Below are 23,373 nucleotides of genomic sequence, written 5' to 3'. Positions count from 1 at the left end.
CATAAACTCTGGGCCAAACAAAGTTTCTTTTGTTCAATAAATGTTTATTGCTTTTTCAATTATTCTATTTACAACAACATGGAATTTCTTGGCCTCATGATACAAAGCAACACTAAACTGTAGTCTAGCAGTGTGGGCAACATCATGGGAACCAGAAAAGGGCCAGGCCTTCTGTGCCGGCCAACACTTTCCAGCTGGAAATACTATTTTACACATATAGAACACTTATAAAATGCACTTGCATGTAAACACTGTAAAATCCTGCCATTTAAAATTCTATACTCAAAAAGCTCTAAGTACATCAAAAAATAGAAGAAATTTCTAATTGATACCAATAAGGCATTTTAAAACTACAAACAGCTTTCTTTATTCAATTTCAAAGCTAATACTCTGCAAATACAATAAAATCTGACATTTCATATACATTCCTGCTTTATATTTTATATTTTAAAAGAAGCCACCTGTAAATACTATTTTCTTTTGCAAAATAACAAACAGAACAAAAAAATTAAAAAAAAAAAAATTACAGTAAAACATAAAGTAGTTCTCAAGTGGAAAGTTATCGTTCCCAATGTCCTTGAGTTACTCCTTCCTTAACCAACCTCTGTCACATTCCGCTTCACCAAACTTGGTCCACTTAACAGTAGTATGATTTTTAAGACTCATTCAACAGCTTTAATTATTTCTACTATATTCTGAGGTTTGAGAGAATTTTCTGTACTGTTGCCACTGTGACTAAGGCAGAGGAGATGTGAATGAAAAGATATTCAGTGCAAAGGCAGATTCTGTGCCACTTGATAAATCAAAACCTAGTAGGTGTAATGTTCACAGAGTCTGAACGAGCTATATAATGGACTGGTTTACCTTCATATAAAAAAAATGCTTTCTAAAAGTCTATCACATAGGACAGCTTATAAATACTACAAAAATACTGTATCTTCAATGTGACCAAATCTTCCCTGAATTTTTTGAAAAAATTGGAATTTTATTTAATTAAAATAAAAACTGCTACTCCAAAGTTAAAGAAGAAAATAAATATTTCACATGATGTAGTCATACCACTTCATAGGTACTCCAGAAATACAGAATCTTAAAGCATTTTTTAAATTACTTAAAATTTTGATTAAAATTGTATTAAGCTTTTTATACAAATTATGTAAATGATGGTTTTTGTAAAATCATTATTTAGAAACATTCTGATTATGCCTTTTTGAGTGTGGAATATATAAACAAGCAAACTACTGTTTCTATATATACCAGTAAACCTAGAATATGTCCTCTGCCGAGTCCTGGCCTGCAGTACACACAGGTGTGTCAACCGTGCAAAATCACTGACGGTTCATTACAACTAAAAAGTCAGTTGGTCTTTTATAGGCTTCATATTCAGTTTCAAAATACGTGTACGGGGGGTTATTTTTAGTGAAGAACTAGATGTCTGTCAACCATGCAGTACTCTAAATGCTCATAAAGAATTACATGGTTATATGTCTAAGGGCTGAGTTTCCTTGCATAAATGAATACTTATAATCTTCCCTTCAAAAGATTAAAAAATAATCATTTAAAAAACCTCAAAAAATAGAGAAAACAGTAGTATCATAAAATAATTTAAGTGAAGGACTTCAGACCTCTCCCTTAGACCCAGTGAGTGCATACAGTGATAGTAACAGCAGTATACAAGTATCTGTTATTTAAAAAAAGGAAAAGAAAAAAAGAGAATTTCGGTTTGCTGACATTGCATTTTGAATAAAAACAGTGACAGGACTAATGAAAACACATGAACTACCAAAGAGCTTCTCATGGAATGTGCTGTCAATTTCAAATACAGTATAATCTTTCTAATATTTTCAACTGTCTCAAGGCACTGGAGTGTTGAGTAGACCAATAATGTGTTAAAATAAAATTATGAGAAATCTCTTTAAAAGGGCATGCAGGGAAAGGTTAACAGAAGAAAAAACTACTTTAAAATAGTCTTTAAAACTGTTTTAGACATTAACAATGTGAAAAACTTCCAGTTCTTTGTGGAATTATTCAATTTCCTTAAATTGAAAAGTTACTTAAAAGATTTTTTAAATTTCCTCCTTCACTAAGAGACTTTCTGACACAAAAAGGGTCATTTATTTCCTTGTGGTGCATGATGTACTTACATTTATATTATCTTCATAGATAACCGCTGACCTTGGGGGGATCTGTTTATTCAATAATCTCTGTGAGTAATATATGTATTAGTTAAAAGTCTTAAAACTCTTTAATTATGTATGATGCTAAATAAATATCATCAATGTCTTTGGAAAGGTATTTTATTTTGATGTGGACAACATTTGCGTCCATCAGTATTTAAGATAACTATGTGAAACTGACAGGATAGGTCTTTCTCAAGTTCATAGAAAATGTAGGATTGGGGTGTAAATACATCACTTTCCACCACTAGTATTAGAGACCTTCATCAAATTAATTAGTAGGTAAAGATGTGCTATAACAGAAGTCTGCAAAAAAAAAATCCTTTTTAAAATCTTGGTTTGGATTGCTACCTTGTAATGACAAACTCAGAAAACAATGTCAATAAACCAAAATCATCACTCCTCAATAAACATAAATAATTTTATAGAAGGGTCCAAGGGCATATATAGGACACAAATTATACATGTGGAAAAGGAGAAAAATGAAGACTTATTTTCCAGTCATGGGTTAGTCAAAAAAGGACTTTCAAACAGCTGGATTCATGTCACCACAAATGTTTACCTTCAGCTAATACATTTTAGCAGCAAATGACAAAAATCAAAGGATCCGATTTGGGACAAGAATGTAAGAATAAAAGGGAAATGATTTTCTCATTTATTAAAAAATCCTACTTCATCAAAGTCATCTTCACAGGCCCTTGCTGATTTCAGCTAAGGACCTGATATGTATATCCTTGTGTGTATACAGTGGGGTTCAAGTATCTTATTAAAAAGGAAAATGGAAACTAAATCTTCAGTTTTCTCCAAGAGGACACAGGAGGAACATATTCCTTTACTTCTCTCATTAAAGCACCATCTGCTTAGTTCTTTTTGCAAAACCAACCCAAAATTTCAGAACAACTAAAAGGTAAATTTGGGCAAAAAATATTCCTGAAAAATAAGGCAATATCAAAATTTAATAGCTCCCCAGATGGACTAATTTACATTTTAGTAGAAATAAATCATTGTACATACTAAAATAGAATTTAATAAATTAAAATATGAAGGGAGGAAAAGAAAACATCCAAAAAACCCAACCCTTAAATCTTTCAATTATTATGAATTAATTTAGAAAAGGAAAAGAAACGATGGCAGGCAAGCAGTGATGTTTTTCCCATCAGGTGTGGTGTCGCAAACTTTATGAACACCCAACGCATTTCTCATAAACAAGAACTGCAGAACTAAACTAACCTCGGTCTGCGGTCACAATCCTTTGGTAAGGATGGACACGCATATCGTGCCTTCGAACTTTAGTAGCCACCGCACCTAGTTAAATTGCAATTACCAAGACAAAGTTAGAAAACATTCACAAGGGAAAAGAAAACAAACATTAACAGCAGGTTTATCATAATGGATTTCAAATGTTCATTTACTACAAAAGTTTTGTTTTAGGAAACACGTTAAGGCACAGTAGTCTTAAACTTAACCATTATATGTTGCGTATATATGCATCTATTAATATTGCATTCATTTCATTCATCTTGGCCTTAACCTATTTTATCCATTCATTTATAATCCCAAGTTACAGATTTCATGAACTCTATTAGATCCAAACATAGTTAGGCTTTACTAGTCACATATTCACTGAAGTGCCTTTCTTGCAGCAGGACTACTTAAATAATGCCATGTTTAATACTGACAATTATTTGCTAACCTTAAGACCACACTTCCAGAGTCTATCACTTAAGAAGGTTTAAATGCAATTCTTAAAGCCTACAGATCGTGGTTCTAAACTTCGAGTCAATAAGTATGAACTGCAATGAATTAGGTGATTAGTAAAGCAAACAGTACAGTACACTTAGCAGTCAGCACACTACTACACACTCCTTTATAAATTACCGTTACTTTGTAAGATTACAGACTAAACCAATTAATAACATACTTTTATTTTCTATCAGTGTGCAAAAAGTGCAAGTAAGTCACTGACTGCTAGGCTAAGCTTCCCTCCCACCCCCCTGGAGGCTGCTGAGACTAAGCATTTGTTAAATTCAGATCTGATGAGGGTTCAGTTAAGACCGTTCTTGAATTCTTAGCCTTTCGTTGGGAAAGCCATACCTAAAGATAAAAGGAAGGGAATTAAAAATTAGTCATCAATGAAGATTTGAGGCTAATACCAATCTCCTCACTACCACCAACACACATGTCTGCATCTGTTTTGAAGGGCACTGCTTATTTTAAAATACTCATGTGAGACTTGATATATAGCATGCATGTTATCTGTGTGCAAGTTGATTATAACATAGCAACTTGAAATTCATTTTCTCAGTTCTCCAAGTGGTCAATATCATGTTTCACTGCTTAGGTGGCAAAGTGAGAAATAAAACTGATAATGGAATCTTGTCATTTAGTGCTCATTATTATTCACCTTATGCATGTCAATTAGGTATCTGTGTATTTTACTTTCAATTTTGTCAGTCTAATAATTAAGTATTATAAATAAAAATTTTCCAACACAACAAAAGCACATTGCTTTAAAACAGGAAATTTTACTGCAGTGCCTCTTGCTGTTTCTAAGCAGTAAACTGGTCCATCACCCCTTTTTCATTTTGGAAAAACTAATCTTATATAAGTGTAATTCGCTGAGGCAAAATCAGTGAGATCTTGCATTGAGAGTGCTGGAACAGCAGCTGGTGGCTCAGAGTGCCAGCCCTGCGGGAAGCAACAGTCAAACTCCTCGAATAGACGCTGTGCGTGCAGCAGAGAGGAGCTCTGGGGAAAGGAGCAGCATGGGGCCACAGGACAGAGCGTTAACAGAAAGGAAAACGTAAACAGGTTACAGGTTACATGTTATTTTAAAAAATGCTTCAAGAAATGTGCAACAGAAACAAGCCTCTCAGAAACAGTTCTATTGTATGATTCTGACCTATAATACTTTTTACAATGATTTAGAGATAAACGGAAAACATGTACAATAAAATGTATTTGCTCATGAAACAAAACGCACCTGAGTGCATGCACACACACAGATAACATACAGAGCACTGTGGCTTTTTTAATTGAACAATGAATTTTCAAGTTTCCATCTTAGTGTCCAGGTTCATTAAAAACTTTCAAATTTTTATAAATCAATATTAATTCTGGGGGAAAAAATAACTTTAAAAGATCAAAGTCCTAAAAGTCAACAGCATGCACACAGCACCAAAGTCATGTACAATTCAAGAAAAAAGAACTCAAATTCTGTCTGGTAAAACAAAGGGGCAGCGCAGAAACAGTGTGTCCACATTGACTGGTCGTGTTAGAACAGCTGCTGCTCTAGTCCTTCATCCAGCAGTCAATGGGCTGAAATATCAGGCATGACTGGCATTTCAATCCACTCTATAAAAAAAAGGCGTCAGTAATGTCTTTTTCAAGCACACCACTTTTTGTTTACTTTTTGTTTCTTAATTTTTGCCTCAATTGTGATTCTAATTCAGTGAGACAGTATTACTTATCAATTCCATACTGTACTACTGAAACTAAGAACGTCTCTTATCTTTACTATTAACTAGGACTTCAAAAGAAAAAAACTGAAGAAACCTGAAGAATGCAACCATTTATCTGGTCCCTTTCATATTTTAAGTGACCACAAATATCAGAGAACACACATCAGGTTTAAAATGTCTCAAAAGACTTTCACACAAAAATTGAAAATGTAGCAGACAAATCAATTTCCGACACAAAAGCAATCTAAAAACTCTGGGTGGTGGAGCTGATGAAGGGATAGGCCTCTGGGTGGGATCTAACACTCAGAACGACCTCGGTGATGTCAAACATGAAAAGCATTTTCTGTTTAAAACGTTCATTGCAAATTTACCCAACCAAAGTGACCATCAGTCACCAAAGTACATCTGAATAAATTTCAGGTACAATTATTTAAAGGGGGAACCCTTATAAGAGGCTGAAATAATTTTTAGTCTTTCCAGTGGAAGCTTGTCTTGCCTCTCTAAAATGGATGTATCATTTCAAAGTCTGGGGTAGCAAAAGTGATGAAGAAAAATGCTGTTAACCATACAGGGAGAACAACTTACCTAATACACCACTAGGTTCAATAGGATACTCAAGGATTGATGTAGCTGGTGCCAATGTGTAGGGGTATTCGTAGGGTGTGTAGATTAACCCAGCCTCGGGCCCTGGAGGAACTATTGCAGCAGTAGGGTGAGGAGTTCCGTTTGGCATGACAGCGGTCTGTATCTGTCTGATCAAAGGCATTATGGTAGGGCCAGCCGGCGTCGGAGTGCGCAGGGCAGCTGGTGGGAGCACGGGCGCAGGCCCAGTGATAATCCTCGGAGCAGCCTGGGCCGTCGCTGCAAGAGAAAAGGCAAGGGCTGCTACAGTAAGCAAAGAAATTTAGAAGGAAGTACAGAGACAGCAGTGTAAAACATGGAAAATGAGAGGGAAGGAGGAAAAGGAAAAAGCAGAAAAGAAGAAAAATAAAAGGAAATCATTAGTACATGCGCTGATCACACAAAAATGCCAAAGCACACCAATCAAATGCAAAACAGCTTCCCCTTTCCCAAAGTGATTAAGAATAAATGTGAAAAATTTAAAAAGCCACGGGGGGGGGGGAGGGGCGGGGATGAGACCATTAAAATAGGTTATATTTATTTACTTCATGTATTTGGTATGTCTATATTTTTAAGATCTCATGAGACTAAAGGTACATGCAGAAGCACAAGAAAACACTTGCATTAAAAGATGTTAAAAACACTGTAATTGGAGTCCACAGAAATAACAGTTTTAGTGTATTTCTAAAGAGTAGCTTCAGTTTCAAATGAAGGAAACAGTAATTTTCATTCTATTAACTTAGCCAAAATAACCAATAGTTATTAATTTCCTGCACTTGTAGTGATTAACTTCTTCATAGAAAATATAAAAAAAGTCACATTCCTCAACACATGACTATTAATGATATACTCATTTTCATGAGTAAATTAAAGCCAACCATTTATAAAAAGTAATCACTCTAAACACACTAGGGTGTCTATATTTTGGAAAGCTGGCTATGTCTTTAAAATTCTATACCTGTAATTTAAATGATATTATGTTCATATGAATGATGAATAAAACTTAGATGGTCTCAAAATATAAATTTCGCATTATTTCATTTTAAATATAAAAAAGCAATCCTCTTACAGTTTACAAAAGCATGCACAATACATTAAGGGGAAAACAGGATTAAAAATAGTATCATCTACTGCTCTCTGTGAACTCATGTATGAAATCAATAGAGAAAAAAAATACTGGAGGAAAACCATGCAAGCAAGGTGAAAGAACAGAATTCAACAGAAGAATCACTGCATTCATATATATTCCAAATTAGCTTTTAGTTTTTAGAAAAAACTTCTCCTTTGCATAAATGTAACAAAATAAACTAGAAGTCTTAAATCTGTAGTTAACAAAACTTTTTTTGAAACTCTTGAATTCAGAAGCTGAAATTTCAACAAAAGAATAAAAGAAAAAGCTTATAAACTCAAAACTTAGGCATGCTGGTGTAAAATAAAATCAAGAGTGCCCTCATTCTTGAAAACAGTACAAAAATGGAACAGTGAGCCCCATATCAAGTGACAATTGTTTCAACTCTTCACTTTAACTGTTTGTACATTGTGCTGCCAAAAGGAGAGGGGTCTGCGGACAAAACAGCTGAGACAGCTGTACGCTCTGGTCTTACGTGATTTAATGTTGGCATCTCTGTAGGTGCCGTTGAGAATCGCAAGCTCCATCAGCTGCATCTTCTTCAGGCTGTCTTCTCCCTCTGCCTATACGTGGAGAAGACAAGAGCACTAAGCACCTGGAACAGTCTGTACACATTACAGCCCTATCGGTGCAAAAACCTTAGAACAGGTGTCACGTCACTACAGCCACTGGTTTCAACCGGGGAAAAAAGATCCAGGAAACAAAAGGTGAGTGGGTGAGTGAGTGAGTGAGTGAGTGCTCAGTCACTCAGTCATGTTCAACTCTTTGTGACCCCATGGACTGTAGCCCACCAGGCTCCCCTGTCCATGGGATCCTCCAGGCAAGAACGCTGGAGTGGGCTGCCATTTCCTTCTCCAGAGGAAACAAAAGGTGCTACATGCTAAAGCCCATTCAGTAATGGGATATTAACACACAAGATGCTCTCAACTGCCACCAGCTCCATTTCTATTTGGACACTTCTTACGTAAGGCTTCCCTGGTGGCTCAAGAGGTTAAAGCATCTGCCTGCAATGCGGGAGACCTGGGTTCGATCCCTGGGTCAGACAGATCCCCTGGAGAAGGAAATGGCAACCCACTCCAGTATTCTTGCCTGGAGAATCCCATGGACGGAGGAGCCTGGTAGGCTAGAGTCCATGGGGTCACAAAGAGTCGGACGTGACTGAGTGATTTCACTATGTAAGCTACACTGATGTATTAACAATCACTTAAAAAGCTTTACTTTTAAATGGAATCAATGAAAATGTTAGGTAAATTAAATATAGTATAGTCTCTACAGTATCTACCATTTTAAAGAGTCTAAATTTTCATTAAAAGACAAAAAACAAAAATAAACTGGGATTTTAAACATGTAAGATTCAACTGTGGTATTCAGGTAAGGAAATTTTAATTCTCCAAAAAAGGAAAATTTAACAAAATCATAAACATAAGAATTTCTAAAAATCTGGTCTACATTCTGGTTTCTTATCCCAAAATCCCTTTCTCCCCTCAATTAGGAAATGCTATCAATTCTAAAGCAAATCAGTCTTTAAGATCATCTGATACACTATCCAAGCCATGTAAAACTTCACAGCGAAAAGCAGCACTACTAATATTAATAAGTATACACCAGGCAAAAACCAGGGATGTCTCTGACATCAAACTGTTAGGCCATTTCCTTAACCTTGGACTTGCCCCACCCTCCTTATTTACTTATTTACTTATTCACTCTTGCTCTTGGCATTATTGGTTTATTACCAAAACTACTATAATGTGTTAAGAGTATCTGTTCTCCAATCAATCTATGCCTAATGGCCAGTTAACTGCACAAATCACAACTTCCATCTTAATGTTTCTTGATAGGCTCATGTCTTAAAACCCTTGTAGTCTCTTACTAGCTAAAAAAAATAATAATAATACATTTAAGCTACTTTTGGTCTGATCCCAAAAATCTTCTCAAGTTAAATCAATGAATCTCCTACTATCTGTTATCTTATGGCATAAATCAAACCAAATCACTTCCTGTTACTCATCTCTGTGCCTCCTCCTATTGCCTCCATCTTGACTGCTTCTCTGCACTCCACGCTACCCCTCATCCCTCTTCTCAAATCCTACTTTATCCTTGCAGACTTCAATCTAAATGCTACCTTCTTAGAGGGTCATCCCTAGAGCATATGTTTCTGCTTTGAGTTAAAGTTTGTTGTATACCACAACTACCAAGAAACGAGCAAGCTACCTGAGTGCAAAGCCTAGTTCCCATTTATCACTGCCTATCATCCTGATCCACCTCATCTCCCCAAGTCATTTGCTAGGAGTTATTTTTAAATGATCACTATGAGATATCTTTAACTTTATTTAGAAATCTCAAATGTTTAAATCCTACAGAGTGAACTTAAGCCACAGAAAAATGAGGTTCACCCATGAAGAAGTGGTAGAAACAGAATTATGTGCTGCTCACATATTTTACACATTATACTCCCAGGCCTTAACATTTTAAAATGAAAGAAACCCAATGATACGTTTTTCTGATGTAACATTGGTCCTTCTTGAGTCAAGAAAGGAGCAGGTAACAAGCTTCTCAGCCCTTTCCTATTATACAAAACTCTGTCCCTGGCACTGTAACAGCAAATAGGGTACCATAATTTGTAACAAAAAGAACTGTTAAGGGGACTTTTAACAAACTACAAAAAAAGTTTCTTTAGATAAGTGAAAACAGCATGAACAACTTTTAGTGTGCCACTGATGACTTTTCAGAAACCTACTTGCAGTTATAGAAAGTGAAGAAGATACTTGCACTCTGTGGAACTACTCTTCCTGATTCCTGTGAAGGTGAGCAGATAAATTAAAAAAAAGTAGTAATATGATTTACTTGAAAGATACAACAATTACTTGCTAAAGAAAAATAGTAAGCATTATCACTGGAGGAGAAGAATTAGAAATATACTATGATAAAACTCCTTTAACTTGTCCACTGAAAGCTAACAATACTGAAAATTAAAACTTAAGTTGTTTCCAATTTAAACCTAATTAAAAGACACTCGCTCCTTGGAAGAAAAGCTATGATAAATCTAGACAGTGTATTCAAAAGCAGAGACCTCACTTTGCCAACAAAGGTCTATACAGCCAAAGCTATGATTTTTCCAGTAGGCATGTACAGATATGAGAGTTGAACCATAAAGAAGAGTGAGTGTCAAAGAATTGATGCTTCAAACTGGTGCTGGAGAAGACTGTTGAGAGTCCCCCGGACAGCAAGGAGACCAAACCAGTCCATCCTAACGGAAGTAAACCTTGAATATTCAATGGAAGGAGTGATGCTGAAGCTGAAGCTCCAATACTTTAGACCCTGATGTGAAGAGCCAACTCACTGGAAAAGACCCTGCTGCTGGGAAAGATTGAGGGCAGGAGGAGAAGGGGGTGACAGAGGATGAGATGGTTGGAGGGACATGACTCAATGGACATGATTATGAGCAAGCTCCAGGAGTTGGTGATGGACAGGGAAGCCTGGTATGGGGTCGCAGAGTGGGACATAACTGACTGACTGAACAACAGCAACAGAATACTAAAAGAAGTATATAAACTATACCTTATTTAAATAGAAAGAAAGACAGTAAGTATACCTTCAGTCATCTTCCATAGTGAAAAAGTGCTACATATTTGAAAATGTCTGAAAATTAAGCAGAAATAAAGATGAAAGAAATGAAGAGTCACAATGCCTCACACACAGTGCTGTACAAAGAAGAGGTGCTTGAACACATGTTTTCACTGAACAGTTTCTTTTGGGTAACAGTATAACCATACTCATTAGCTGGTGATGCAGTGTCAAACTTGGGAGAAAGACAAAGAAAAAGATGATGGAAGAAATACATGTGTGCATGTGTAGGGCACGTGTATACAGGTGTGTGCATGCACATTCGCACGGTGTAGGAAACAAGAAAATCCCACCTAGGGACGTCAGCAGAGGAGAGGAAGAACCCGTGCAGCCCCGTGTGCACTGGGTGGTGTCAGTGACGTGCGCCCTGGTGACAGTCACCGGAGGCCGCTGACACAAGGGACAAATCACGGTATACACTGCGTCGCGTGGCGTGGGGCAGGCCACCCCGACGTCTCCTGGCAGAACAGCCCAGAATCAGCCTCTCTTGCATCCTCAGCACTCCCACCCACTCTGCACTCACAGAACATGATGCTCTGTGTCTCAAGACACACTGGATATTTGAGTACTCTAGTTTTGGGGGTACTGTGAATAAAGCTGCTATGAAAATTCTTGTACAAGGCTTTTTTGGGTAAACTTCAGTTTTCAATTCTCTTGGATAATTACCTAGAAGTGGAATTGCTGGGTCATGGGGTAAATGTATTTTGCATGGAAGACATTATATAAAGATTACTTGAACTCAGTGGGATAACAACAGACTATAAACATACTTCTCTGAACTTTTTGGGTTCTGCAATTAAGGATGACAAATTATGGGTCTATACAAATATATATAACTTCTGCATATATTACTTAACATACAGCTATGTTATCAGCTATATATAACAGCTATGTTAAAGTGCTAGAAATAGTTCATGGTTAGTATTAGATCAGAGTAACATTTTAAAGTAGAACAATTTATACACTGTTCTACCTTATTAGAATTAGATATTAAATCCTCATCATCTAAGCATTTACGTTTCATAACAGATCTATGGCACTGGTACTTCATTATCCCCAAAGCTCAGAAAGGTTAGGTAGCTTACCAAATGTCACAATGCCAAACTGGCTTTCAACCAGAGTACCTGATCCAAAGTCCTCATTATACCTTCTGCAATGTAATTTATGGTGACTTCAAGTGGAAGTATCTTTTGAATTCATGAAAGAATTCACATAAGAAAAATGAACGTAATGTAATTAATTACAACAGAGAGCTAAAACAAATATGTGAATATTTCCAACTAACTGAAATGTCAACTAGCCCAATAATTTGAACTACTGCCTGTAATAAAAGCCCGAACTTTCTAGCTTAGCATTCAAGGCGCTGAGTAACTTCTAAAGGCAGGCCTTTCTGCAAATGTTTTGCACTAGTAGAAATCGTCTGTCCACTGTCTCCTGGAATATACTTCGAGCTTTTCCGCCTCTAAGCGAGAGGAGGCCTGGTCCAGAAGCATGCTGCGTGCCTCTTCTTGCAGCCCAGGCAGATCACTGGCCTCTCCAGAGTTCAACCTTTCCTAAACATTTCTAAATTCATGCTACTCCTTTTGGGATAATCAATCACATACAGCCATGAGGAAGAAGGTATCTCTTCTGTTTTTTCATTTTTTTTTTTTTTTTTAGGAAATCTCATGACTTGTAGCTATGAATCAACGAACAGCCAATAAACCAGTCTTCTTTTAGCCTGCAATGCCTCACAAATATGAACCTTCTCAATACATTTTTAAAAATTGATTCTTTTCTATAAATTTGAAATAATGAGTAGAAAAGGTTTTCCAAGCATTAAATAAAAAGTACGTAACTTAATTCACTAGGAGAACAGGGCTGAACAAGTAATAAAGAGAACGAGTGACAAAGTTTATAAAGAATTAATACCAATCATTACCTGCATCTGTTTCTGTCAGCTAAAAAGTCTGACAAAGAACCTGACTAACTTAAATTTAAACAGAGGGCTTTACACAGGGCAGTGACGTACAGGGCCTGAAAGGCTTGCTTTGGTATTTTGTGAATGGACGGTTTGGGGCTCAAGTATGATTAGAGACCCAGCCATCAGCTTTAACCCAGTCCAGGGGACAGAAGAACTGGGCGGTGGGCGGGGCTGGGGGCAGGTACCAACCCTGACAGAGAAGTGAGTTAAAGCGACAGGACTCGATGACTGACTGGACAGAGTGGAGGGAAAAGGCAACGTTAAAGAATGACATTCAGGTTTAAAGGCTAAGGGATATGGGATCAAAAGTTCTGTTTGGAAATATGAAGCTTGAAATGCTTAAACACCCCAGTGGAGATGCCAAGGAGATGGCTAATACAAATCTGAGGTCTACTTCCTAACTTAGCATATAAAGAGCTAGCAGAAAAATTACCTCCCACTCCATTTTCACAGTATTTTTCTTCAATTTCAAGCTGACCTGCTATACGCTTCCAAAGGCTGGGTTTAGGACTCTACATAGTTCTGTCTTCCAGGCCAGCTGGTGAGTTAGGTGCCCACAAATGAGACTCATCAAGCGGCATCAAAGGGAGACCCAAGTGCTGGCTGAGGGTGGAAGGGGCGCCCCTCCTGTGCCAGCTGCTCTCGGCCCTGCACCTTCTCAGGGCAGCTCCGCCCAGGCTCCTGAGTTCTTCCCCAGCACTTCTAGAACCAGCCTCACAGAGCAGCCCCACCCCTCAGGCACAACCAGTGTACACACTCTTGTGAGCTGCTGAGCTTCTGTGTCAGCCAAGGGGCAGCTCTGTCAGAGATCCTGCCTCTGCACAGAACTCTCTCCACTTCTGTGATGGTAATATGGCGATAACAGCACCATTCTCTCTCTTTTATCTCCCAGTCCTGGGATAATAGTCAATTCCTAGAGCTTCTAAAACTGTATTACACTCTGTCTCCTTTCTCCTGTTTTAGTCTTCAACACCCATTTAACAAATTACTTTATTCTCTCTGTTGAAAGATCTAGTGTGGTCTCTGTTTTCCTGACTGAAGAGGAGGCTCTGCAGCACTACTTTACAGAATCTGAATTTCTCCGTCTGATACTTATGGTCACATCAGCTTCCTTTCCTTTTTATGTCACCAACTTTATTTTGTGTCAAAAATTTAAGCAGATGATCTGCTATTTCTTTAGATTATTTTAAGGCTCCCTAATTCCATGTCTTTCCTTCTCCCACTGTTCAGTTAACAGAGGCAACTGAGTACCTGCTAGGATGCAGATACTCTGCTAACCAGCCCAACACACCAAAAGAATGATGTTCACAAACTGAAGCACATTAGAGGGATCTCCAGAATCGTAACAGAAACTCAGTATCAGAAAGAGTTCACCTGGGTAATACAGCCTGATTGTCTTTTACAAAGCAAGCCCTTAGTTCAAATAAGGGCAAAAAAGACTGTTCCTCTGAAAAATTTGTGGGTCAGAATGTTAGAGACGCAGTTAAGAGGGGAAAAACCCTAGCATATATTTTTCTATTTCCCATTCTCCCATTTAAGCACAATCCCTGGTTTAGCAGCAACAACTTAACACTGATAAAGCAAAGTAAGACACTGAGAGAGCATGAGGCATTTTATTTCATTTTAAAGCTTAAAGCACTCACTCACTCACTGTCAAAGACCTATACACAAAGCTCCATAAACTATTATATAAGACTAACAAATACTTTTGGGATAATACATTGTCTTTTTTTGACAAGCTATAGATTCATCTAAAAGTTCTGACAACCTCAGAAGAGCCATGTCTCATTAGAAAGCATTTATTCCTTTCTATATCAAATACTGTATAATTTGAAATATTACTTTTTATAGTAAGCTTAACATAAATGACAACCTTTTGAAAGATTTCCATGACCCACAACTCAGGCAGCATACTAGTATCAGTAGATCCACACCTTTATAGGAAAAAAAAACCCCAAAACCCTAAGGTTGACTGTATTTTAGGTGGACTTTATCAAACTATATGGTTGGTGCTATAGAAGGATGGCTACAAACCGTGAACTCAGGAGAGCCTTATTCGATAGGAGAAGGCAAGGAGTGGGAACCTGAAAACAGCGGTCTGAAAATCTGTTATGAGAGGTATACAGAAGAAGCGGGAAACACTATTCTGTGACAGAAGCTGACGCAAGAGTGTAATGGAGACCAGGTGGACAGCGTGGGCAAGGATCACAAACCTCTGTAAGGATCCGACGATGACTACGGACTGCCTACAATACACACAGCAGTACGGGGACAGAATCTGCCACTCAGTTTTAATCATCTACAGGAATTCTTTCATTTTTTACTAGGAGATATTCATCCTATTTCTGAGTTATCAAGCACAGTCTAATGACCTCAATGAGAGCAGATGCAGAAAGCCACATGGTCCTTAGAGCAACCTGAGGTCACCACTACCAGTTTTCCTTATATTCAAAATACTGAATACTTTTGGATATAGTCATTATGGTGAGGTCCTTAATTTTGGTTGATTCCCACCTTAATGTTTTTCCTTTGTTGCTTCATAAGGTACACCTTCATTACACACTGTTGACTAGAACTCTGAGCAAACTCAAGGCCAGAGGAAAGCAGAGCAGGACAGCAGAGAGACGGTGACTCTCCTCAAACGCCAGGCGGCCGCCTGACCTCCCAGGGGCACGACAGCAGCACAGGCAGGGGCGGCAGATCAGGGCGCCGTTTGCACTGTAACTGTTTCAGATCATGGAGACACTGAACAGTTTTCCTTGGTCAGAAAAAAATAATTAGTTCATTTTTTGAAGATTTGTTTCCCCTGAAATTTGAGTAACCTTTTCTATTTTAAGTGTTTACAGAGAATTTAACCTTTGTTATCTGGCTTAATCCTCTTAATTACTTAATTAAAGGTATATAAGACAGCTGTTATCTCTTTCACTGGCTGCACTTTAGGGTAAAATTAAACAAAAGATAGGAACTATGTAGATAAAGCACTCTTACTCTGAGTGTAAAATACTTCTTACACTCAGCCATCCAACGAAAGCGAGGAAGCAGGGTTTGCTTTAGTCACACCTGAAGATTCAAATAATACAAAATAAAAACTTGGAAACAACACATTCCTCTGGGAATGAAAAATATTTCACTTCTGAAGTAATTTGCAAATACTTTACTTCCTAAGTGGAAACTTATAAAGCAATCTAAAAACCTCATTTTAAAGTAGGCATTAAAGTAGGCATAAATCAGGAAAAAGCAAGGGGATTCTAGAAAAACATCTACTTCAGCTTCATTGACTACATGAAAGCCTTTGTGTGGATCACAACAAACTGGAAAATTGTTAAAGAGATGGTTAATACTAGACCACCTCACCTGTCTCCTGAGAAACCTGTATGCAGGTCAAAAAAGTAACAGTTAGGACAGGACATGGAAAAACAAATTGGTTCAAAACTGAGAAAGGAGCTTATCAAGGCTGCATACTGTCACCCTGTTTATTCAACTTATATGCAGAGTACATCATGTGAAATGCCGGGCTGGATGAAGCAAAAGCTAGAATCAAGATGGCCAGGAGATATCAACTACTTCAGATATGCAGCTGATACCCATTCTAGTGGCAGAAAGCAAAGAGGAACTAAACAGCCTCCTAATGAAGGTGAAACAGGAGAGTGAAAAAGCTGGCTTAAAACTCAACATTCATAAAACTAAGATCGTGGCATCTGGTCCCATTGCTTAAGGGCAAATAGATGGGGAAAAAGTGGAAACAGTGACAGATTTTAGTCACTTGAGCTCCAAAATCACTGAGGATGGTGACTGCAGCCATGAAATTAAAAGGTGCTTGCTCCTTGGAAGAAAAGTGATGACAAACCTAGATAGCATGTTAAAAAGCAGAGACATCACTTTGACAACAAAGGTCTATATAATCAAAGCTATGGTTTTTTTAGCAGTCATGTATGGTTCAGTTCAGTTGCGTCCAACTCTTTGTGACCCCATAGACTGTAGCACACCAGGCCTCCCTGTCCATCACCAACTCCTGGAGCTTCCTCAAACTCATGTACATCAAGTCAGTGATGCCATCCAACCATCTCATCCTCTGTCGTCCCCTTCTCCTCCTGCCTTCAATCTTTCCCAGCATCAGGGTCTTTTCCAATGAGTCAGTTCTTCGCATCAGTGGAGCTTCAGCATCAGCATCTGTCCTTCCAACGAATACCAGGACTCATTTCCTTTAGGATGGACTGGTTTTGATCACCCTGCAGTCCAAGGGACTCTCAAGAGTCTTCTCCAACACAATTCAAAAGCATCAATTTTTCCATGCTCAACTCTCTTAAGGGTCCAACTCTCACATTCGTACATACTGGAAAAACCACAGCTTTGACTAGACAGACCTTTGTTGGCAAAGTTATGTCTCTGCTTTTTAATATGCTGTCTAGGTTGGTCACAGCTTTTCTTCCAAGGAGCAAGTGTCTTGACTTCATGGCTACAGTCACTGTCATGTACAGAGCTGGACCATAAATAAGGGCTACTGCTGAAGAACTGCAGTGTTGGAGAGTCCCTTGGACAGCATGAGATTAAATCAGTCAACCCTAAAGGAAATGAACCCTTAATATTCATTGGAAAGATTGATGCTGAAGCTGAAGCTCCAACAGTCTGTCCATCTGATGCAAAGAGCCGACTCACTGGAAAAGACTCTGATGCTGCAAAAGACTGAAGGTAAAGGAGAAGAGGGTGACAGGATGAGATGGTTGGATGGCATCATTGACACAACAGACACGAGTTGAGCAAACTCTAGGAGATGGTGAAGGACAGGGAAGTCTAGCATGCTGTGGTCCACGGGGTCACAAAGAGTTGGACACGACTTAGTGACTGAACAATAAATCCACTCTGCTTAAGCAAGCTGATTATGCACAGTCATTTTGGGTTTGGGCTCTTCATTTTGGGCTTGGCTGCTATTCTAAGGTGTTTTATGAATAGTAAGAATCACACCATATCCAATAATGAACCCATAAATTAGTAACACAAAATTACTAACAGAAACAAAATTGAAAAGTAGTGGAAAAAAATGATAAATGCTGAAAAGCGTTATAAGAACCCAGGAGTTATTTTCTTCAAAGAGCAGACAAATCTTACTGTAAATTGCAGATGACAGCTGTGTACTGTGACCTGATGCTGTCAGTCGTTCAGTCCTGTCCGACTCTCTGTGACCCCTGGAACTGTAGCCTGCCTGGCTCCTCTGTCCATGGAATTTTCCAGACAAGAATACAGAGTGGGCTAACATTTCCTACTCCAGGGAATCTTCCCACCTCAGAGATCGAACCTGCATCTCTTGCATCTGCTGCACTGGCAGGTGGATTCTCTATTACTATCGGCACCTGGGAAGCCCCAAGGGCTTGGATGAATGTTTAAACCATACATACGGAGAAGACTCTTGAGAGTCCCTTGGACTCGAAGGAGATCAAACCAGTTAATCCTAAAGGAAATCAGTCCTGAATATTCACTGGAAGGACAGATGCTGAAGCTGAAACTCCAATACTTTGGCCACCTGATGTGAAGAACTGACTCAATGGAAAAGACCTTGATGCTGGGAAAGATTGAAGGCGGGAGAAGGGGACGACAGAGGATGAGATGGTTGGATGGCATCACTGACTCAATGGACACTGAGTTTGAGCAAGCTCTGGGAGTTGGTGCTGGATAGGGAAACCTGGCGTTGCTGCAGTCCATGGGGTAGCAAAGAGTAGGACATGACTGAGTGACTGAACTGTACCGTAGTACCAACAGGAGCACCTGGAAGGGAACAGGTCTGCTCAGGTTGCCAAGAAATTCCCTATGACACCTGATGAGTTTATCAAGGAAGGGAGGCACCAACTTCCCTCCCAGTCTGGTGGTTAGGACTCTGTGCTTCCATTGCAGAGGGCACAGGTTCCATTCCTGGTCTGGGAACTAAGATCCTGCATGCCTCATGAAGCATACAAAAGCAAAACAAAACAAAAACAAAAAGGGAAGAAAGGCATCTGCCTCATAGATTGCTTTCCATACACACTAAACTGATTTACTTTGAAAAAAGTACCAATGATGTTCCACCAAGGAAGGCAAAAACAGTAATATCTTAAGCAGGATCATTATTTACTAGGATATGCCCAAGAACTGTATGCAGAAAACACTGAAATGATTGAGACTTATGAACAAATTGACTCAGGTATTATTGTCTTTTCAAATTTGGGCTTCCCTGATGGCTCTGTAGTAAAGAATCTGCCTGCAATGCAGCAGACCTGGGTTCGATCCCTGGGTCAGGAAGATCCCCTGGAGAAGGGAACAACAATCCACTCCAGTATTCCTGCCTGGAGAATTCCATGGATAAAGGAGCCTGGCAGGCTACGGTCCATGGCGTTGCAAAAAGTCAGACAAAATCTAGGTGCTTCTATATTGCTTTAAAATTGTAATTTAAAATTATCCATAATCTACTACTATATGAAAACATCATTATTCCTATGTAGGTTTCACTATGAATGGAATTTTTCCTTTCTTATTTGCTATTCAATTTTATGTCCTACTATTTTTATAAAATATTCCACCAAAATTTTTTATATTATAGTTCCTGAAATTCTAAAATAAAATTATATTCGTTACATAAATGCTTACTGAAACACTATCTCTTGGATAGTTTTTATCTAACAAATAGTTTGCCCTCGAGAAAACTGGTGGTGGGGGTGGGGATGGAGGAGTGGGGAAAGGAGCCAGACACATAAAATTAAGCAATTAAAACAAACTGACAATAAGGACTTTCCAGAAACACAGTGCAAGAGTGCTGAACTAAATTTGGGTTAGTGATGAACAGGGGAGGGAAGGCTTTGGGGCATCAATACACAATGTGAGACTCAAAGGATGAGTAAGAGTTAAAGAGATAAAGAGGAAAAAGAATGAAGTTGGTTCTGAAAAAAAGAACATGTTCAAAAATTTAGAATCAAGAGTATGAAATAAATAACGAAGCTGGTAAGGTTAATAACAGTTTGCAAGTCATGCTCAAGCAATTGGATGTACTCCCTGGAATAATTAGAAGTCATTCAAGTGTTTTAACCTAAGGAGAGTCATGATTAGGTTTCTATTTTAGAAGCATCACTTTAGCTTCAGTAAGGAGAATATTTGGAAAAATACAGCAAGATCATAAAGATTAAGAGGCAATTATAGGTTCCTAATCCAAGCAACACATAATGATGTGTGAACTGAGCTAATTCCAGTGGGGATGGAGAGTTAAAAATAGGAAGGAGAGAGGGTCAGAGGATAAAACCAACTGTACGTGTGTCAGGTGGGGCTGAACGGTTCCCCACGGCTCAACATTAACCTGTTTTATAAAGAACACTGTTATAAACTGCTCTCCTGATTGGGGATTATTTCTTTTGGATAAATACCATGAAGATGAATTGCATTTATTTACTCCCCACTTCATTCCAGAAGATGCACACATCTTCCTAAACAGTGTCCTAAACAGGCTTTTCCAGTGTGCACGGTCACACAGAGGTATGGGAGAGGAAACTCAGCCGCAACTTGAGGGAGTACCAGGCATCTAGCCCAGGAGAAAAGTCAGAGAAGGTAAGAGTCATGTGCTATTAAGAGACAGGATCAGAACCTGGTGATAAAGCAGATGGGAAGGAGGGGGTCTGCAGGTAAGCAGAGGGGAAATGAAGGACACCTGACTTCCAGGCAACTAATGCCATCCACAGAGAACACGAGGGAGCAATCCCTGTGTGAGGAGGACAGGGAATGATGTGATTTTAGGTCTGGACACTTTATGTTTGAGATGCCAAGACGTCATCCACAGGGAGGTGTTGAAAACACTGGTGATCCGGAGTTGAAGATCAAAAGCATAATAAAAAACGATCACCATGGCAGTACTCCTCGGAGACACAGTTACTGATGAGACTGCCCAAGAAGAACAAACGGGAGAGATCACTCTGAAAAAGTATTCACTTTTAGTGAGAGCATGACATTTCTGAGAACTACTGAGTGATCAAAAAGGTAACTGGGAAACTAATTAGTTCTGTCCTATTCTCATGTATATTACTAAATCTAAACCTTTCTGGTCTTGAGCCTGGTAAATAGCAGTTTCTCAATGTAAGTTTGTGAAATGAATTGCTTCTGACAGTCACCGAGTCTTTTAATATAAAAAAATTATAACAAGTATGTTGTAATTCCACAGGTGCTAAATTCAATAATCAAGGAATTTTATTTAAACAGAGCATACTGTCATCCCTCACAGAATTCATAAAACAGTATCACAATGTAAGTGAATTCACGAATCTGCTAACTTATTTGGAGATACTATATTTGATAAAGATGTTTAATTAAAAAACATATGCTATGTCAGTTTAATTTATATTTGATTTTAATATACTTAAATGATTTTAATGTATATTAAAGATTATTTTTTCCACAAAGGCATTAAAAATTAAGAAAATAATAGACAAAACACATCCACTTACATAACCCTGCAGTATAAATATAGGCTTTAGAGAAATTCCCATAAAGGAGAAATCTTGTTGTTAAAAAGTATCACTTTTGAAATTAAATTTTCAAAATTCAGTTATCAAAAATACAGAAGGCAATTCAAGCCATGAGCTATGACTGAATCATTAATATACTTCTTAAATCTCTCAATGGTAGCTACCTGAATTTTACTTATAAATACTGTAATTCTAAGACATTTGAAATGTTGTCAAGAAAAATTGACTGTAAGGATAAAAAAAATAAGGAGCAATTAAATAAAATACAGGGTGTTTGGTTTTCTTAACATTTTTGCAATTCAATTTCAGTGTACATTAGTACAGAGTGAATGGATTACAAACGCTTCACCTATATAAAAGGAACATGATGCTACTTACCAACCATCAGAAGGGCATGCAAACAAATTAAAGGGATGTATGAAAATAACTGAACTAAAGACACACTGAGACACTACTCACCTATTTTTCTATTAAATTAAATTCTTTAATAAAATATATTTTATATTAGTTTTAGAGATCTGTGTAGAGTATCATACATTTAATAGGGAAACAGATAAAAAAACTAAAATGCATTATCCCAGCCAGTGAGTGGCATATTTAATTACGGAATAAAAACATTAAAATTTAAAAATAAATGGGCTCAAGCAAGTGTAAAACGCTACACAGGAGATTCAACAGGCAAATTATGAGGGATGCATGGAACAAGAGATTAAAACGGAAGGACTTCCTATATAAACTGTAAAAATATTTCCTAGAGAGTAAACATACACTGCCCTATTACTCTAAGCCTAGAATCCCTTGCTTTAAAAGTTACAAGCTATCTAAACAGTCAACTCCCACAGAATCTGTACTTAGAAAAGCTATCCCTCAACAAATCCTTCTAAGAATAAAAAGGAGGGTGTTTCTTCAGTCTTTATTTATGAGACCTTGTACATAAGACACATTTTATTATCACCTAGAAGCTTCATTAAAAGTGAAGCTTCAAGTCTGAGGAAAAGCTCCTCTGTTTAAAAAAGCCTGACCCCATTGCCAGACAACATTAAGGCTGGATGGGGAGTAAAGAGACCTCAGTGACAGTGAGTGACAGTGACTGAAGTCTTAAAATCTACACTTTGTCATGCTTTCTTAATTTAATCTGCATGTATGGACTGTATGACCTGCCTCCTGAGAAATCTGTATGCAGGTCAAGAAGCAACAGTTAGAACTGGATATGCAACAACACATTGGTTCTAAATTAGGAAAGGAGTACATCAAGGAGGTATGTTGTCACCCTGTTTATTTAACTTCTATGCAGAGTACATCATGAGAAATGCTGGACTAGAGGAAGCACAAGCTGGAATCAAGACTGTCAGGAGAAATATCAGTAACTCCAGTTACGCAGATGAACACCACACTTATGGCAGAAAGCGAAGAACTACTAAAGAGCCTCTTGATGAAAGTGAAAGAAGAGAGTGAAAAAGTTGGCTTAAAACTCAACATTCAGAAAACTAAGATCATGGCATCTGGTCCCATCATTTCATGGGAAACAGATGGGGAAACAGTGTCAGACTTTATTTTTCTGGGCTCCAAAATCACTGCAGATGGTGACTGCAGCCATGAGATTAAAAGACGCTTACTCCTTGGAAGAAAAGTTATGACCAACCTAGACAGCATATTAAAAAGCAGAGACATTACTTTGTCAACAAAGGTCTGTCTAGTCAAAGCTATGGTTTCTCCAGTAGTCATGTATGGATGTGACAGTTGGACTATAAAGAAAGCTGAGCACCGAAGAATTGATGCTCTTAAACTGTGGTGTTGGAGAAGACTTTTGAGAGTCCCTTGGACTGCAAGGAGATCCAGTCAGTCCTAAAGGAAATCAGCCCTGAATATTCTTTGGAAGGGCTGATGCTGAAGCTGAAACTCCAATACTTTGGCCACCTGATGA

The 23,373-nt window shown here is 38.1% G+C and overlaps 1 protein-coding gene across 11 annotated transcripts in view; it reads right to left on the bottom strand.

Moving 5' to 3' along the window:
* Positions 1–23,373, bottom strand: part of QKI (QKI, KH domain containing RNA binding) — a 160,234-nt gene that overhangs the window by 3,690 nt on the left and 133,171 nt on the right. For 3 of the 11 annotated variants that reach the window (XM_055536171.1, XM_055536172.1, XM_055536170.1), the window contains 3 exons: positions 7,864–7,951; positions 6,224–6,523; positions 3,408–3,482 (listed from right to left, as the gene is read on the bottom strand). In XM_055536171.1, coding sequence (XP_055392146.1) covers positions 3,408–3,482; positions 6,224–6,523; positions 7,864–7,951 — 463 coding nt within the window. The other 8 variants (XM_055536164.1, XM_055536167.1, XM_055536174.1 and 5 more) reach the window with 5 other exon arrangements.

The sequence above is a fragment of the Bubalus kerabau genome, chromosome 9, assembly GCF_029407905.1.
Source record: "Bubalus kerabau isolate K-KA32 ecotype Philippines breed swamp buffalo chromosome 9, PCC_UOA_SB_1v2, whole genome shotgun sequence".
In the NCBI taxonomy this organism is placed as follows: Eukaryota; Metazoa; Chordata; class Mammalia; order Artiodactyla; family Bovidae; genus Bubalus; species Bubalus kerabau.
The sequence above is the reverse complement of the archived record's forward strand: the minus strand, read 5'-3'. Positions and strand labels throughout refer to the sequence as shown.